Here is a 19069-nt window from a genome sequence, read left to right as displayed (position 1 = left end):
GGACGTCTCTTAAGGTGTATGAGAGAAGTTAATAGGTACTATGAGAACATAAGGACACGAATGCCATGCTGGGTCAGACCGAGCAGGCAAAGTTAATAGGACGTTTCTCCCAGCGCGCACGTTAACAGCTGCTTGCAGAGTGCCTCATCTTTCTAGTCAAATTGTGGCTGGCTTGGTTTAGGATAATTTTTAGTTGAAAGTTCCTCTAAGCTAATTTAGATGGTAAAATCTAGCCAGTTTTTAAGCTGCTGAGCAGCTTACTAAACGTTTACTTACTTCTCCCTCCCTCCCTCCCTCTGGGTACCTGACGTCTTTTCGAGCATCCCGACCCATGGGCTCCTCCCTGGTACCCCCTGAAATGCATTAAAGCATACTGACCTGCAGACTCCCTGCCAGGACCCCCAAAGTGTGCCCTGAGGGCTCCCATCCCCCATCCCGGTACCCCAGAAGTGCTCCAACGTACTAGCCTGCCCCAACCATGCCTCCAAGCCTGTCTGACCTTTTTGCCTGCCTAAATGTAACCACCCACTGAATCTAGTTGGCCAACACTTAGCCACTCAGCTGGGCTATGGTTTCAAAACTTTTTATCTAGTTGGCTATATCCTTCCTTAGCTGATTACATCCCTTTGAAAACTGATCCCTAAGATAGACTCGGTTCCAAAAAATTACAGATAAATTATCTGTAGTATTAAAAAGCGCCTGTCTCCTGCTAAGGTTGCGTTGGGCTATGTTTCAGTGCTATACACCCCACAAGGGAAAAGCAAGGGAGTCTCACTGATGTACATTTTTTTTTTTATTTATCACTGGGGGTTTTCACGATGGGCTGCGGGAACATGTTCTTAACCCCCCACAAGCGCAAAATACCCATAAGAATAGCATGGGACAACAAGGCTGGCCCGATGCAACCTGCAGATTTTGTTTTCCACTGGAATTAGCTCTGATGAAAGAGCATGTGGAAAAAGCTCTAGGGCAAAGGAAAGAAGTGTGATGATGTTTAAACGATGAAACCTTTCCAACACCGCCACCCTTCCTCGGCAGCCTGAGCTGCCATGCAGGCAGGTCCTGTTAGCAATAGTAAACACCAGGCCGTTTAAGACTGCCCCTTCTCTCCCTCCGCCAGGTGAGAAAGCAGAGATGGGGGTGATCTGAAAGCACAGGTTAGGGAGGGGGGAGGGGGAGAGCTGTGGAGGAAGGAGTAATTTGGGAATATAAATTTGAGAGAGTAAGGGAAGAAGCACTTTGGGAATATGAGTGTGAGGGAGAGGTGTTGGGCACAGGAGTGACAGGAAGGAGAGTCGGGGGGAAAGAAGGATTTGAAAGAATGAGGGAGGGTAGGGAAAGCAGTAATGCCTGTGTGAGTTTGAGAGGGGAAGGAGCATTTGAGAGTGTGGGAAACGGTAGGAGAGAGATTACGATCTGGCAGTCTTCCACATACCCTTTTATCTGTGCTGCCACACACTTTTGCTACAGTTTGAATAGGCCAGCCAAGTTTCCAGCCCCCAGTGCTGCCGGGCTAGGGCAGGGCGGGCCAGGCTCAGAGGCACAAGCGCACCGAACTTTGTCTGCATGCATACCCTGCCCTACCCAGCTTCCTATCCCTCCCTCTCTAACGGTCTTACCTCCCCTGTAATGTTTACATTACTGAAATATTTTCCATCTTCTCTAGAGCTCTCTCTCTCTCTCTGCTGGAGAGTGTTAGGAGAGCCTTCCTTCCTGGATACAGAGGTGGGGGTTTGCACTGGCTGCAGCAGAGCTGGTCTGTGGCAGGAGACTTTCCTCGCAAGCTAAGAGTTCTCTCTCAGGCATTTCTGTTTTACTCTCCAGACCCAAACAGGGCTGCATTTCATCTCTCGTACTCGATGGCGCAAGAGACAAGACAGGCATAGGGACACAAAGCCCGTCACCTCTAGGCCTGGAGGACTCAGGGGATGGATGCAGGGACCCAGAGCCTGTTATCTCGAGGAGTGAATTAGGTGGCCAGTCCTATCTTTCGGCAACATGAACTAAGACAGAGCACAGCCTAAACTTTGCCGTTTATTTACTCAGTGTACTAAATGGCTGAGTAGCAAGCTATTCTGAGTCAGCAGTTTTTGGGGGAGAGGAGGAGATGGAGAAGTCTTTATCTCCTACTGAAATGCACTCGGGGAGGGGGAGGCGAAGAGAGAGTGATTTTTGGAGGCAGAGTGCAGAAAGGATGCAAGTTTGAGAGCTCATAAGAGCAAGAACAGAGAATGCAAGAGGTGAAACCACAGACATGTGAAAGGCGGGGCTTCCCATCGCCCTCTGGACAGAGTTCCATGTGACCTCCTGGCCAGCTGCCAATAGGCTGCCTGCGTCTCTGGCCTGACCGCAAGTCCCCATGATGTCACCCTCTGTAGGGAAATCCTGTCAGCAGCACCAGCAGAGAGAGAGAGAGGGTTCCCGCAGCTAACCACAGAAATGCTCTGAAGGGGGTGGGGTAGGGTAAAGACAGAGGCAGCGCCTGGCTAACCTCAGAAAGGAAATCTTTCTATACTGTGCTAACAAGTGCGAGACTACTAGTTACTTAGGGACCGATGCAATAAGGCATGCTAACGTTAGCACAAGATGTAACTTCTGTTTTAATGTGCATTTTTCTACGGTTAGTTTAAACTCCTAAAAAATGCACATTAAACCAGGAGTAAAACCCAGTGTTAAAATTGGTGCAATTTCAGGCAAATCCCAAGTAAAACAAGGCATTATCTATTCCCCAGCAATGCAGGTATATGCAGACTGCTTAAAGCTTATTTTCTTAATGCTGAAAATTTTACTCCTAGCTTATAGCAGAATAGCTTTGGCCACCAGAAATGTGAGTTTAATCCACCTCAGACCAGAGTTTAATTTCATAAGAACATAAGAAATTATGGGTCAGACCAAGGGTTCATCAAGCTCAGCATCCTATTTCCAACAGTGGCCAATCCAGCTTACAAGTACCTAGCAAGGACCCAAATATTAAATAAATCCTATGCTAATAATGCCAGTAATAAGCAGAGGCTATTTCTTAAGTCAACTATGTTAATAACAGTTTATGGACTTCTCCAGGAACTTGTCCAAACCTTTTTTAAACCCAGTTATGTAATTGTCTTAACCACATCCTCTGGCAATGAATTCCAGGGCTTAATTGTGCATTGAGTGAAAATGAATTTTCTCTGATTTGTCTAATATGTGCTACTTGCTAACTTCCTGGAGTACCCCCTAATCCTTTTATTATCTGAAAGAGTAAATAATTGATTCACATTTACCTGCTCTAGTCCTCTCATGATTTTTTAGACCTCTATCATATCCCCCTCAGCTGTCTCTACTTCAAACTGAACAGCCCTAATCTAATCGGCCCAAAGTTATGGAATTCGTTACCTCATTACCTGACCGCTCAAGAAAACATAAAATCTTTTAAAAAAGACCTTAAAGACTGGCTACTCAGCCAAACTCTCTAAGACAACACTCTCAATTGACTATAAAGGATAAATCTACAGATCTATCCCTTTATGTGTTCCTCCATCATCCAATCTCCCTACAATGACTATCTTTCTTTTTGACTACCAGAATCATTCCCATTTTGTTCTACCGCAGATATCCCCTACTTGATTTGAATTCAGATTTTTTACATTTTTTAATGTATATCTTAATTAGTTTTATGCTACTGTTCTATACCAGTGTTTACATTTTTGCTGTTAAATTACTTTAAATGTATCAGGTTGTTGTAACTGTAAACCGGAGTGAAGGCAACTCTGCTATACCTCGGTATATAAAAATATGCTAAATAAATAAATAAATAATCTCTTTAGTCATTCCTCATAAGGACACTGTTCCATCCCTTTTATTATTTTGGTCACCTTTCTCTGTACCTTTTCCAGTGCAACTTTTCCAGTATAACGTTTTTGAGATGTGGTGACTAGAATTGCACACAGTACTCAGGTATGGTCTCACCATAGTGCAATACAGAGGCATTTTGACATTCTCCATGTTTTTCACCATTCCTTTCCTAATAATTCCTAGCATTCTATTTGGTTTTTTGACTACCTCAGTACACTGAGGCAATGATTTCAATGTATTGTCCACTATGACACCTAGATATTTTTCTAATATGGAATCTAGCATTATGGAATTGCAGCATGGGTTACTTTTCCCTATGTGCATCACTTTGCACATGTCCACTTTAAATTTCATCTTCCAATTGTGCACCCCCTTGTGCGCGCCGGCTCCTGATTTTATAACTTGAGCACGCCTGCGATGTCCTTATCTTCTCTAAGTGCCCCTTTAACCCATCGATTATCTAATGGTCTAACTGACTCCCTCACAAGCTTCTGCTTTGGATATATTTTGAAATTTATTACGAGTTTTTGCTTCTATGGCCAGCTTCTTTTCAAATTCTCTCTTAGCCTGTCTTATCAATGTTTTATTTTATTTATTTATTTATTTTAAAATGTGTTTATTATACTTATAATAATGGATCACGCTAAGCAGAAAATAGTTCAAAACAATTAAAAATAAAATGCAATCTCATACATCATTAACATATACAATAGAAAAATAAAACAATTTAAAAAAATTCTTAACGCCTATTCCTGACATTATAATGCAAAAGCTTGTAGAAACAGATACGTTTTTAATTGTTTCTAAAGCTCCAAATGTTATTAATAGCATGTAGAGTTGTGGGCAAAGAATTCTACAAACTATGCCCATTCACTAAAAAAGATCTTGCTCGTGTTTCCTGTAATTGTGCTGTCGATTTTTATCAGCTGATTGCAATGTAGAACTAGGAATATAGGCAATTTACATTTAACGTGCCAATGCTTATGCTTTTTCTTATTTTCTTCAGATAGATCCTTCTTCCAATTTTTGAAGGAAGTTCTTTTGGATAAAATAGTCTTTTTCACCTCACCTTTTAACCATGCCAGCAACCGTTTGGCCTTTTTTTCCACCTTTTATAGGCTTCTAAAATGGAAATTTTTATACAATATTCACCCCTATTGTACACGCTTAACCTTTGCAGCTGTACCTTTCAGTTTTTGTCTATTTTCCTTATTCTATCAAAGTTTCCCTTTTGAAAGTTTAGTGCTAGAGCCATAGATTTACTTAATGTCCCCTTTCCAGTCATTAAGTCAAATTTGATTATATTATCATCACTATTATCAGGTGGTTCCCCCACCGTTACCTCTCTCACCAGATCCTGTGTTCCACTCAGTTCATGAACCAATTGCACCATGAAGCACTCATTTATTCCATCCAGGAACTTTACCTCTGTAGCACATCCTGAAGTTACATTTACCCATTCAATATTAGAGTAATTAAAATCTCTCATTATTTCTGTGCTGCCAAATTTGATAGCTTCCCTAATTTCTCTTTTCATTTCATTGCCTGTCTGATCACTTTGGCCAGGTGGACAGTAGTATACTCCCATCGCTATACTCTTCCCCAACACACATGGGATTTGTACACACAAAGATTCTACTATGCATTTAGTCTCATGCAGGATCTTTATCCTGTTGAACTCTAAGTCATCCAGGAACTTAAAGTGCCACTCCCCCACTAAGTTGATCCACCCTGTTATTGCAATATAATTTGTACCATGGTATAACACTGTCCCATTGGTTATCCTACTTCCATCAGGTCTCTGAGATACCAATTATGTCTACCTCTTCATTCAGTGCTATATATTCTCCCTGACTTCTGGCATGGGTGTACAGACTTTTCAAAGTATATTTTTTGTTTGTATCAGTTAACAGAGATAATTTGGAATCTTTTAACTCAGGTGGTTCTTTACTTATAGACACATAGACTGTTTTTTCTTTTATTGGAGCCTCTCTGTTGGGTTGCCCTAACTTTCCTGTTTCATTAGAATCTCTCGAAGATACTCCCTTCAAGTTATGCGCTGTTGAGCGACTGTCTGTTTTTCCCCTTGCTCTAGTTTGAAAGCTGTTCTACCTCCTTTTTAAAGGTTAGCACCAGCAGCCTGGTTCCACCCTGGTCAAGGTGGAGCGTGACCTTTTGGAATAAACTCTCCCGTCTCTGAAAGGTTGCCCAGTTCCTTATAAAACTGAATCCCTCTTCCCATTGACTCATTCACGCATTGAGACTCCAGAGCTCTGCCTGCTGCCTCTGGGTTCCTGTGCATGGAACAAAGAGCATTTGAGAGAATACTACCCTGGAGGTTCTGGATTCCAGCTTTCTAATTAAAAGCCTAAATTTGGCTTCCAGAACCTCCCTCCCACACACTCCTATGTCATTGGTGCCCACATGTATCATGACAGCAGGCTCCTCCCAAGCACTGTCTAAAATCCTATCCAGGTGATGTCACCTTCGCACCAGGCAGGCAAGTTACCAAGCGATCGTCACATCCACCCACCACCCAGCTAGCTACATTGCTAAAAACTGAATTACCAACTATGATGGCCGACCTAACCATTCCCTCCTGGGCAATAGCCCTAGGAGATTCAACCTCGATTTGAGAAGATAATGCATCACCTGGAGAGCAAGTCCTTGATACAAGATCATTTCCTGCTAGTCCAGGGTAATGCTCTCTGACCAGGTGACCTTCCTCCTCCAAGACAGCATCAGGGCTTCCAGGTTGCAGCTGGGATTTGGTTACTGAAGGTCTCCTCTATATACACCTTGTCTGCTTCCGCTCCTCCATGTCTGCTACTCTAGCCTTCAGACAGGGGCGGTTCTATAATGAGGCAGGTTGAGGTGGCTGCTTCAGGTGGCAGAATCTTTGTGGCGGCAAAATATGTCCCTCTCAGAATGCCGCTGTGGCGTCTGCCTCACACTGTCTTCCCCTACTGCCGCTGCTGACCCAGGCCTTCTGCAGCAGAAGAGAGGAGGGACGCTACTGCGGGCCACTGCCAGTGCAGCAGCTGCCAGAGGCCAGGCCAGCAGCGGATAAAGGGAGGAGGATTGCTGCCAAGGGCTCCTGCCAGAAGCCAGGCCCAATAGAGAAGTCCCACTTCCAATCTGGTAGCCCCTGTGCTGCTTTGAAGGAGAAAGGTCACCTGGAAGCAGAGCATCACCTTCATGAGGCAGGAAGCAATCCTGTAGCTAGGACCTGCCCTCAAGGTGATGTAGTAACCTCTTGCAATGAGGATAGGTCTCCAGGGGCATGTGCCCAGGAGGGAAGGGTTAGGCCGGCCGTTATAGTTGGTGATTCAATTATTAGGAAGGTTGATAGCTGGGTGGCTGGTGGATGTGAGGATCGCTTGGTAATTGCCTGCCTGGTGCGAAGGTGGCGGACGTCACGCATCACATAGATAGGATTTTAGATAGTACTGGGGAGGAGCTGGCTGTCTTGGTACTTGTGGGTACCAATGACATAGGAAAGTGCAGGAGAGAGGTTCTGGAAGCCAAATTTAGGGTTTTAGGTAGAAAGTTGAAATCCAGAACCTCCAGGGTGGCATTCTCTGAAATGCTTCCTGTTCCACGTGCAGGTCTGTAGTGGCAGGCAGAGCTCCAAAGTCTCAATACGTGTATGAGACAATGGTGCAAGGAAGAGGGTTTTAGATTTGTTAGAAACTGGACTTTATTTTGGGGAAGGGGGGCACCTTTTCTGAAAGGATGGTCTCCACCTTAACCAGAGTGGAACCAGGCTGCTGGCACTAACCTTTAAAAAGGAAATAGCACAGCTTTTAAACTAGATGATGGGGGAAAGCCAATAGTCGCTGGGAAGCGTATGGTTCGGAATGATGTGTCTTTGAAGTATACTAAGAGATCAGGGAAAATAGGGCAACCCAGTAGAGGAGTTGCAATAAATACCAAAGGGGGTCAGGTGCCATTAAGTAAAGTGCAGAAAGATTCCAAATTACCCCTGTCAACTGATGAGCAGGTTGTTAATACAAATAAGAAACATACTTTGAAATGTCTGTATACAAATGCTAGAAGTCTAAAAAAATAAGTTGGGAGAGTTAGAGTATATAGTATTGGATGAAGAGGTAGATATAATTGGCATCTCAGAGACGTGGTGGAAGAAGGATAACCAATGGGACACTGTGACATCAGGGTATAAATTATATCACAATGAGAACACGGATCAAATTGGTGGAGGGGTGGTAGTATATGTTAAAAAGAGCATTGAGTCAAACAGGATAAAAGTTCTGCAGGAATAAAAATGCCTTGTTGAATCTTTATGGATAAAAATTCCAGGTGAAAAAGAGAATAAAATAGGAATGGGGGTGTATTACAGTCCACCTGGTCAGAATGAACTAACAAACAATGAAATGCTAAAAGAAATTATCAGTTATGAAAATCAGCAGCACAGTAATAATGGGTGATTTCAATTACTCCAGTATTGACTGGGTGAATATTATATCAGGACATGCTAGGGAAGTAAAGTTCCTATATGAAATAAATGACTGCTTCATGGAGCAGCTGGTACAAGAACCAACAAGAGGGGAAACTATTTTAGATCTAGTCCTTGGTGGATCATAGGATTTGGTTCGAGAGGTAACAGTGTTGGAGCCACTTGGCAAAAGTGATCACAAAATTTTCAAATTTGATTTAACCAGAGGGAGCACAAAAAAAGACATCTACTATGACAGCATTTAACTTTAAAAAAGGTGACTACGATAAAATGAAGAAAATGGTTAGGAAAAAATGAAAGGAGCAACTGCAAAGGTTAAGAGTTTCTCAGGCATGGATGTTGTTTAAAAATACCATTTGGAAGACCAAAACAGATGTATTCCATTCCATGCATTAGAAAAGTGGAAAGAAGGCTAAATGACTACCAGAATGGTTGAAAGGTGAGATGAGAGAGACTATAATAATTAAATCTTTCAAAAAATGGAAAAGGGGTCCGAATGAAGAAAACAGGAAACAGCATAAGCACTGGCAAGTCAGATGCAAAGCACTGATAAGAAAGGCAAAGAGAGAATTTGAAAAGAAGCTTGCCGTGGAAGCAAAAACTCATAATAAAATCTTTTTCAGGTTCATTCGAGGTAAAAAGCCTGTGAGGGAGTCAGTTGGACCATTAGATGATCAAGGCGTATAAGGAGCACTTAGGGATGACAAAGCCTTAGCAGAGAGACTAAATTAATTCTTTGTTTCAGTATTCACTGAGGAAGATGCAAGAGATATACCCATGAAAGAAATGATATTCAAAGGTGATGACTCAGAGGAACTGAAACAAATCTCAGTGAACCTGAAAGATGTACAAGGGCAAATTGACAAACTAAAGAGTAGCAAATCACCTGGACCAGATGGTATACATCCCAGAGTGCTGAAAGAACTGAGAAATGAAATTGCGGACCTGCTATTGGAAATTTGTAAACTATCAGTAACATCATCTATGGTACCTGAAGACTGGAGGGCGGCCAATGTAACGCCAATTTTTAAAAGGGGATCAAGGGGTGATCCAGGAAATTACAGACCAGCGAGTCTGACGTTTGTGCCAGGTAAAATGGTAGAAACTATCATAAAGAACAAAATTGCTGAACATATAGATAGGCATAGTTTAATGGGAGAAAGCCAACATGGATTTAGCCAAGGGAAGTCTTGCCTCCCAAATTTGCTACATCATTTTGAGGGCATAAATAAACATGTGGATAAAGGTGAGCCAGCTGATATAGTGTAGCTGGATTTGCAGAAAGCATTTGATAAACTCCCTCATAAGAGACTTCTTAGGAAGTTAGAAGGTCATGGGATAGGTGGCAGTGTCCTATTGTGGATTGTCTTCTGGTTAAAAATACAAAACAGAGAGTAGGGCTAAATGGTAAATTTTCCCAATGGAAAAAGATGAATAGTGGAGTGCTCCAGGGATCTATTCTGGGGCCGATGCTGTTTAATATATTTATAAATGACCTAGAAATGGGAACAACAAGTGAGGTGATCAAATTTACTGATGACACAAAATTATTCAAAGTTGTCAAATCGTAAGAGGATTGTGAGAAATTGCAAGAGGACATTGCAAAACTGTAAGATTGGGTACGCAAATGGCAAATGAAATTTAATATAGATAAGTTCAAAGTGATGCATTTAGGGAAGAGTAACCCACATTATAGCTACAAAATGCAAGGATCCACATTAGGAGTCCCCACTCAGGAAAAGGATCTAGGTGTCATCGTTGAAAATACATTTAAATCTTTGGCTCAGTGTGCAGCAGCAGCAGCCAAAAAAACTAATAGAATGCTAGGGATTATTAGGAAAGGAATGGAGAAGAAAACAGAGAATATCATAATGCCTCTGTATCGCTCCATGGTGAGACCTTATCTTGAGTATTGTGTGCAGATCTGGTCACCACATCTCAAAAAAGTTATAGCAGAATTAGAAAAGGTACAGAGAAGGGCGACCAAAATGATAAAGGGGATGGAAAAATTCCCCTATGAAGAAAGGCTAAAGGGGTTAGGACTCTTCTGTTTGCAGAAGAGATGGCTGAGGGGAGATATGATAGAGGTCTATAAACTAATGAGAAGAATGGAACGAGTACACAAACAGAGTTTGTTTACTCTTTCAAAAAGTACAATGTCCAGTGGACACACAATGAAGTTACTGGGTGATACATTTAAAACTAATAAGAGAAAATATTTTTTTACTCAATGCATAATTAAGCTCTGGAATTTGTTGCCAGAGGATGTGGTGAAAGCTATTAGTGTAGCAATGTTTAAAAAAGGTTTGGGCAAGTTCCTGAAGGAAAAGTCCATTAACAATTATTTGGTAGAGTTGAAGAAATCCACTGCTTATTCTTGGGATAAGCAGCTTAGAATCTATCTACCCCTTGGGATCCTGCCAGGTACTTGTGACCTGGCTTGGCCACTGTTGGAAACAAGATAGTGGGCTTGATGGACCCTTGGTCTGACCTAGTATGGCAAGCCTTATGTTCTTATGAATATCATGGCCACCAGAAATGTGAATTAATGTTTACTTCCCCCTTAAACCAAGGAGTTAACAAAACACAGGAATAAGGAGATAAGTGCTTGAAGTTGAAAGGAGTATGACCATAATTATCTTGCATGCAAGACTGGTACTGGGAATCCCGACTTGGGTACAATCTTGCATACAAGGCCACTGGGCAAGGCATGCCAAATGAAATCAAAGGGTAAGCTCTCTGATTTGTACTCTGGAATGGACAACTATTAGGGATGCACAGCACCAATGTGCATACTGTTTGGCTGTTGGATCCCCTCCCTAGAGAGCTTACATTTTGATTTCACTTGGCATGCCTTGCCCAAATGGTCTTGCATGTGAGACTGTGCCCAAGTTGGGATGCCCAGTGCCAATCTTGCTGCAAAATAATTTTGGTCAGACTCCTTCAGGCACTTACCTCCTTATTCCTATTTTAAAGCACTGTTCTGTTCAGTATTTTTCAGGTTAAATCACACTTTAGCACATTTTTTTCCATTTAACGTGACTTTTTTTTTTTTTTTACCCCTGCTCGATTTGCATCCCATTAGCTTACTGCATTGCACAGGGAGCCCTGTTTTTAACATGCACGTGAAATAAAACCTGTGCTAAAATTCAGTGTTATTTTATTTCTTTAAAAGATTTATAATCCTGCACACTTCCGATATGAGGGTCCCAGTTCTCTGTGGTGCTCCCTAATGTTACAGCCCTAGATGAGGGTGCAATGCTCTGCATTGCTCCCCAATTCTACAACTCTATAAGAGGGTTCTAACTCTGCAGTGTTCCAGCTCTCCTCAAGGGCCCCATGCTCTTTTTGCACTGTTCCCTAATACTACAGCTCTTTACAAGGTCCCATGCTCCCGGACCTGCTCCCCAGTACTGCAGCCTTATGTGAGTGTAGCAGTGCTGCACCCTTATATAAGGGACCCATCCTCTCTGCAGCATTCCCCAGCACTACAACCAGAGATGTGGATCCTACCCTCCTCACAATGTTCCTCAGTGTTAGAGCCCTATGTGAGCATCCCACACCCCCAGCACTTCTCCCTGGTGTTATAGCTACATTTGAGGGCCCATGCTTCCCCATACTGCTCCCCAATTCTACAAACATACTACTTACAATTCTGTTGATACAATAGTCCATGCTATCCCCAATGACCTTGAGTCATCTGGTGACCCTAGCTTGTAATAATAGTTCCCACGTCACAGTAGTCCTGTCTTACCTTTCGAAGGACCTTTCTTCTGCTGTGGACCTTCTCCTCTTCATCACTGAAAACCTCATCAGACTCCTGAGAGGAGTAGTTCAGGGAAGAGCAGGTGGATGTGCTGGAGACTGAACGGTCGGAAGAGTGAAGCAGCTTCTTCTTGGCTAGCTCCTTAAAGATCATCTCATGCCGTTCTGTAGGTTCCTCCTTGCTTAGAGACTCTTCCCCCCTCTTTTGGTGATGTTGACGCAGGAACACTTGATCTAGCCCATGATGCTTTGCAGGAATCTTCAAGCGCAGGGCATGGGTTTCAGTTGCTGGTGTCATCATGCTTGGCAGATATGTGGCTCCCACAGTGATCTCATCACTGGTCCCATGTGGAGAGGATCCCTCTAAGCCATTCCCCTGAGAAGTTGACTTGGCGGTACCTCCAGTCTTGGCTCTTTCTCTTACGTCCACTTCTTCCATTCCTTCAAAATAAGGCACAGTCTCCATGGCCTGTGACTAAAACTCCTCAGTGTCTCCAGTTCTTAAATGTATTTATTTGCTCACTGACACTGACCTTTAAGGGACCAACTGTAGAAAATTAACTGACCACTCTTCCCATGCTCAAGTCCCCACGTCTAAAACGAGCCAGGATGGAGAAGAAACTGGACAAGAAGTTGTAACTTTTGCCTTCAGTGAAGAACTAACATTCCTCGTGTAGCCATAAATCTGTGTTTCTTCCAGTTGCATGTACGTTCTAGGTCCGTTCCATGCACTTTGGGGATGCAATGTTTAAACAGAAGTCTGAGAAAAGAAGAGAGAAACAGAAAAAGTCAAAGTGCATCCTTCACTCCTCTCTTCTTCTGTTCAGCTTTCCTGCACCTCTACTTATTGACCTTGCTTTCTCCACTTTCCCCTCTCTCTTCCCTCAGTTCCTCTATGTTGATCGCTCTGCTTTTCCCCTCAGCAGTTCCAGCACAACAAGATATGTACAGCATTGCACAGATGCACATGGGAGCCAGTCCCTACTTTGTGGAATTTACAATCTAGTCAAGACAGACAAGATAAATAGGAGATTTTAGAAATCTTTTTACTATTGGAACATAATTAAAATCAACAAAACTGTGATCAGGAAAACCAGGTTTAAGAGTGAAAACAGCCTCAAAAAAGTTGGGTTTTTTTGGGTGGGGGTTGGGGGAGGGGGGCGTGGAATTCAATATGGCCAGAGAGGGACCATGATGCACTCACTCAGGAAGTTCCAGGCATACAGCACAGCAAGGTGCAAAGCGTGGCGTCAGCAGCTGGTGATGGAGGAGACGGGCTCAGATAGAAGCAGCTTGGTTAATGAACGGATCTTCACAAGAAGGGGTGTAGTAGGGTGAGTTAAGAGAGGAGAGGTAGTGACTGAAGGCACTTTGTTGTGAGTAGGAGAAGCCTGAACTGTGTGCAGAAGCAGACAGGGAGGCAATGGAGTGACTTTGGGAAAAGGGGTTACATGATCCTAGTTAAACTGGAGGGAGATAGGTCACACAGCTGAATTTTGGATAGACAGTTCAGTGTGAGACCTCCTGAAGAGGTGGCAGGGAAGATAGATGGTTCAGTGAGAGACTTGTAAGGAGGAAGCTGTTTAAGTGATGAGAGGGTTAGAATCTAGTTGAGTGGGAGGTGACAGAAAAGGGTAGTAGTAAGCAGAGTTCACTCCAAGGAAGAGGGGGCTGCAAGTCATGTACCACAGGGATCAGTTTTCAGTCTGGCTCTTTTCCACATTTTCGTTGCTGATATTGCAGAAGAGCTGTTGGCAAACATTTTTCTTTTTGTGGATGATACCAAAACCTGGCACAGGACAGACATCCAGGAAGGTGTGGAAAACATGAGCCAGGATCTAGGGAAGCTTGAAGAATGATCTCGAGCCTGGCAGCTAAGATTTAATGCTAAAAACTTCAGGGTCATGCATTTGGGTTACAAAAGCCCACGGGAGCAGTACAGTATAGGGGTGAGGTTCTGTGCCCAAAGCAGGAACAGAATCTGGTGGGTGATCATATCTGATGATGGCCAAACAGGTAGTAGACAAGGAGATGGCTTGAGTGTATAGGTACAGGAATAGCCAGCAGGAAAGAAGAGGTCATAGTGCCTCTGTATAAGTCTCTGGTGAGACCTCATTGGGCGTACTGTGTACAATTCTGTAAACTGTACCTTCAAAAGGATATAAACAGAATAGAGCTGGGCCAAAGGGCAGCTACCAAAATGGTCAGCGATCTTCATCATAAAGCGTATGGGTACAGGCTTAAAATTCCAAGGCCCACTGTAGTGCACTAGGGTTCAAACATATCTTTTTAGTGTTTTTAAGCAGGAAAAAACCACAAAGCACATTGAAGGAAGTCCTTCTGTGGCAGGAATACTTTTTTTTTTTATCATGACAGCAAAAAATACAAATGTAAATAATCAGCTTGATTTTCACTCCTTGTTCTCTCCATAAGCAGTTAAAGCAGGAACATGCTTTGCTTTCAATAATTCAGCTGCTAGTTACAACAAATTTAAAAAATAATTTTAAGGGGGGAGGATTTTTCAGACGCTTGTATAGTTGCATAGTACAGGGTGGGAGGGGTAGTTTTATTGATTGGTTCTTTTTTTATGCAAATCTTTAAAAAGAAACTATCCTCCATTGTTTTTCTTGGAAAATTTGCACGTGCAAAGCACGTCTGTTAAAAGTGTGCACGGACTTTGCACTTGCACAGGAACACTTCCTTTTAATAGCCTGTAGGCAATGTCTCTACCTGCATTTAGTCACATTTGAGGAGGGCAATTTTAAGTCAGGCCATTTTACCCGGGGAAATGCCTTTTGAAAATTGCCCTCAATGTGCACATTGTTTCCGAGTTTGTGTTTCTTCCCAATGACCTATCAGTTGAAAATACCTCCTGTTTACCTGTTCCCACTGTTGCAAATCTGAGTATATTGAGGAGGTGCTGCTGATGTGCTGATCATTTTAGAGTCCTTCCTCTCCCCCTTGCCCCCATGTAAGCATTGTACTGATACATATAAAGCATGAGTACAGCATAGATAGCTGAAAAGCAATGCTGGATTAAGGGGACCGAATAGGGCAGCCACCCAGGGCCCACACTTAGAAGTAGGTCCATACACAATCAGATTAAGACTAATAGGATCTGTGGGGAAGCAGCCGACACACATTTATTCTGACCCTGCTGTAGAGTGGACCTTCATCAAACGCCCATGTAGGTATAACACTGCAACACAGAAAGTCTGAATACAGCATGGACAACGGAAAACTGGAGTTATGTGGAAAGCCTAAGCACGTCACTGACAGTTCAACAGTGGATTTTTTTTTTTTTTTCGGAGCCCTATGTAGGTGTTACACTGATACTTAAAACAGGAATACAGCTTGGAGAGCACAACAGTAGATTTTCATCGGAACCTCAAGCAGGCATTGCACTGATACACATAAAACATGAACACAGCATAGACGGTTGAAAAGCAGATCTTCATCAGAGCCCCATCCACTCGCATTATTGATGCACATAAAATATGTATACAGCATGGATAGCTGAAGAGCAGATCTTTGTCAGAGTCCCATGCAGGCATTGTACTGATACACACAAAGCATGAACACAGCACAGACAGCTGAAGAGCAGATCTCTATCAGTGCCCCATGCAGACCTGGTACTGATACCAGTAAAGCCTGAATATAGCCAAAGAAGGGAATGTTTGGATAGAAATGTTTTAAAACCGGGTGAAAATATATATTAAAGGAAAAGAGACCTAAGAAGAGAATCAAAAGAGGAAACCGAGCCAAGAAACAAGCAAGTTGGTACGTATTCGAACCCTGCTAGCTGCCTTGCAGCTTCTTGCTGTCTGAGCCAGGCGTCCCTCCCACCCTGCCCCTCTCTGGCAGCCCCATCCTGGGCTAAAAAATCAGCCCAATATGCCTGTAACTTCCTGGGCACTTTTGTAATAGGATGGTTTCCCTTCCTGCTTTGGAAGAGGTCTTTCATATCATCTGAGGTTTCATTATTGCTCAGAAAAGAGTAATAAAAAAGCGAGAGTCTTATCTTGCTGAGAGACAGCTTGAAACGGTCTTACCTTGCGGAGAATGCACAGTGGAGCTGACTGCAAGGAGGCTCAGCGAGCGCTGGTCTCGTACCGACAGCTAGACTTAGACCGCACTTAACTAGGGTTTTAAACACCTCCCCTGTGGGAACTGGAGGAGGGAATAGCAAAGTCAATTCAGCACAAAGCAAAAGTGGCCTCTCAGCGCCCCCTGCTGTTATATTGTTGTAATAACAGTAGCAATAAACCATTTTGGATTTATAAATAGCACGTTTCATCCGAACAAGATCCCAACATCCTTAGAAACACACATGTAGTATTTGAGGGATAGATGACCTGACAGCAAGTCTCTGCTACAAGGACCGAATGCTGACTTGGCAACTTCCACAGGGAAGCTGGAGCAAGGCTTTCATCGTTATGCAATGACAGTTCAGTAAATCAAGGCACAGGGAGAGAAAGTGACTTATCCCAATGTCAGACACAGAGAGTCAGTGACAGAGCCAGGGATTAGACCTGAGGCACAGCGAGATAAAATGAAGCACCCCAGGGTCACACACAGACAGGTGTAAGCAAAAGAAGTTTTTCCTGCTCTGGCTAGATAGCCAGATAAATCCCTATCTATTCATCTACGTGTCTGAGGCTAACTGCGGCCAGATAGCAATAGCCAGATACAGGGCCAGTGCAAGAGTATTTGGCACCCTAAGCAAACCTGTGGTCATACACCCCCTGTCCAACTTACATATTGGTGGTAGCTCCAGCACAGCACTCCCTCCTACCTGTGACAGTGGCACCAGCACAGCGCTCCCTCCTACCTGTGACAGTGGCTCCAGCACAGCGCTCCCTCCTACCTGTGACAGTGGCACCAGCACAGCGCTCCCTCCTACCTGTGACAGTGGCACCAGCACAGCGGTCTCTCCTACCTGTGACAGTGGCTCCAGCACAGTGCTCCCTCCTACCTGTGACAGTGGCACCAGCACAGCGCTCCCTCCTACCTGTGACAGTGGCACCAGCACAGCGGTCTCTCCTACCTGTGACAGTGGCTCCAGCACAGCGCTCCCTCCTACCTGTGACAGAGGCTCCAGCACATTGCTCCCTACTACCTGTGACAGTGGCACCAGCACAGCGGTCTCTCCTACCTGTGACAGTGGCTCCAGCACAGCGCTCCCTCCTACCTGTGACAGTGGCACCAGCACAGCGCTCCCTCCTACCTGTGACAGTGGCACCAGCACAGCGCTCTCTCCTACCAGTGACAGTGGCTCCAGCACAGCGCTCCCTCCTACCAGTGACAGTGGCACCAGCACAGCGCTCACAGCGCTCCCTCCTACCTGTGACAGTGGCTCCAGCACAGCGCTCACAGCGCTCTCTCCTACCAGTGACAGTGGCTCCAGCACAGCGCTCCCTCCTACCAGTGACAGTGGCACCAGCACAGCGCTCACAGCGCTCCCTCCTACCTGTGACAGTGGCTCCAGCACAGCGCTCACAGCGCTCCCTCCTACCTGTGACAGTGGCTCCAGCACAGCGCTCACAGCACTCCCTCCTACCAGTGACAGTGGCTCCAGCACAGTGCTCCCTCCTACCAGTGACAGTGGCTCCAGCATAGCACTCCCTTCTACCTGTGACAGTGGCACCAGCACAGCGCTCCCTCCTACCTGTGACAGTGGCTCCAGCACAGCGCTCACAGCACTCCCTCCTACCAGTGACAGTGGCTCCAGCACAGTGCTCCCTCCTACCTGTGACAGTGGCACCAGCACAGCACTCCCTCCTACCTGTGACAGTGGCTCCAGCACAGCGCTCCCTCCTACCTGTGACAGTGGCACCAGCACAGCGCTCCCTCCTACCTATGACAGAGGCTCCAGCACATTGCTCCCTCCTACCTGTGACAGTGGCACCAGCACAGCGGTCTCTCCTACCTGTGACAGTGGCTCCAGCACAGCGCTCCCTCCTACCTGTGAAAGAGGCTCCAGCACAGCGCTCCCTCCTACCTGTGACAGTGGCACCAGCACAGCGCTCCCTCCTACCTGTGAAAGAGGCTACAGCACAGCGCTCCCTCCTACCTGTGACAGAGGCTCCAGCACAGCGCTCCCTCCTACCTGTGACAGTGGCTCCAGCACAGCGCTCCCTCCTTCCTGTGACAGTGGCTCCAGCACAGCGCTCCCTCCTACCTGTGACAGTGGCACCAGCACAGCGCTCCCTCCTACCTGTGACAGTGGCACCAGCACAGCGCTCTCTCCTACCAGTGACAGTGGCTCCAGCACAGCGCTCCCTCCTACCAGTGACAGTGGCACCAGCACAGCGCTCACAGCGCTCCCTCCTACCTGTGACAGTGGCTCCAGCACAGCGCTCACAGCGCTCTCTCCTACCAGTGACAGTGGCTCCAGCACAGCGCTCCCTCCTACCAGTGACAGTGGCACCAGCACAGCGCTCACAGCGCTCCCTCCTACCTGTGACAGTGGCTCCAGTACAGCGCTCACAGCGCTCCCTCCTACCTGTGACAGTGGCTCCAGCACAGCGCTCACAGCACTCCCTCCTACCAGTGACAGTGGCTCCAGCACAGCGCTCCCTCCTACCAGTGACAGTGGCTCCAGCACAGCACTCCCTCCTACCTGTGACAGTGGCTCCAGCACAGCGGTCTCTCCTACCTGTGACAGTGGCTCCAGCACAGCGCTCCCTCCTACCTGTGACAGTGGCTCCAGCACAGCGCTCCCTCCTACCTGTGACAGAGGCTCCAGCACAGCGCTCCCTCCTACCTGTGACAGTGGCTCCAGCACAGCGCTCCCTCCTACCTGTGACAGAGGCTCCAGCACAGCACTCCCTCCTACCTGTGACAGTGGCACCAGCACAGCGCTCCCTCCTACCTGTGACAGTGGCACCAGCACAGCGCTCCCTCCTACCTGTGACAGTGGCACCAGCACAGCGCTCTCTCCTACCAGTGACAGTGGCTCCAGCACAGCGCTCCCTCCTACCAGTGACAGTGGCA

General features: G+C 45.4%; 1 protein-coding gene across 1 annotated transcript in view; it reads right to left on the bottom strand.

Moving 5' to 3' along the window:
- The window catches only part of LOC115096619 (inositol-trisphosphate 3-kinase B-like), a 78594-nt gene extending 62385 nt beyond the window's left edge, over nucleotides 1–16209 (bottom strand). The window contains exons 1-2 of the mRNA XM_029611504.1: nucleotides 16126–16209; nucleotides 12063–12833 (exon numbers count right to left, since the gene is read on the bottom strand). Coding sequence (XP_029467364.1) covers nucleotides 12063–12539 — 477 coding nt within the window. The 5' untranslated portion in view covers nucleotides 12540–12833; nucleotides 16126–16209. The remainder of the gene's footprint in view (nucleotides 1–12062; nucleotides 12834–16125) is intronic.
- Nucleotides 16210–19069: the final 2860 nt, after the last annotated feature.

The sequence above is a fragment of the Rhinatrema bivittatum genome, chromosome 8 (genome assembly GCF_901001135.1).
Source record: "Rhinatrema bivittatum chromosome 8, aRhiBiv1.1, whole genome shotgun sequence".
NCBI lineage: Eukaryota > Metazoa > Chordata > Amphibia > Gymnophiona > Rhinatrematidae > Rhinatrema > Rhinatrema bivittatum.
The sequence above is the reverse complement of the archived record's forward strand: the minus strand, read 5'-3'. Positions and strand labels throughout refer to the sequence as shown.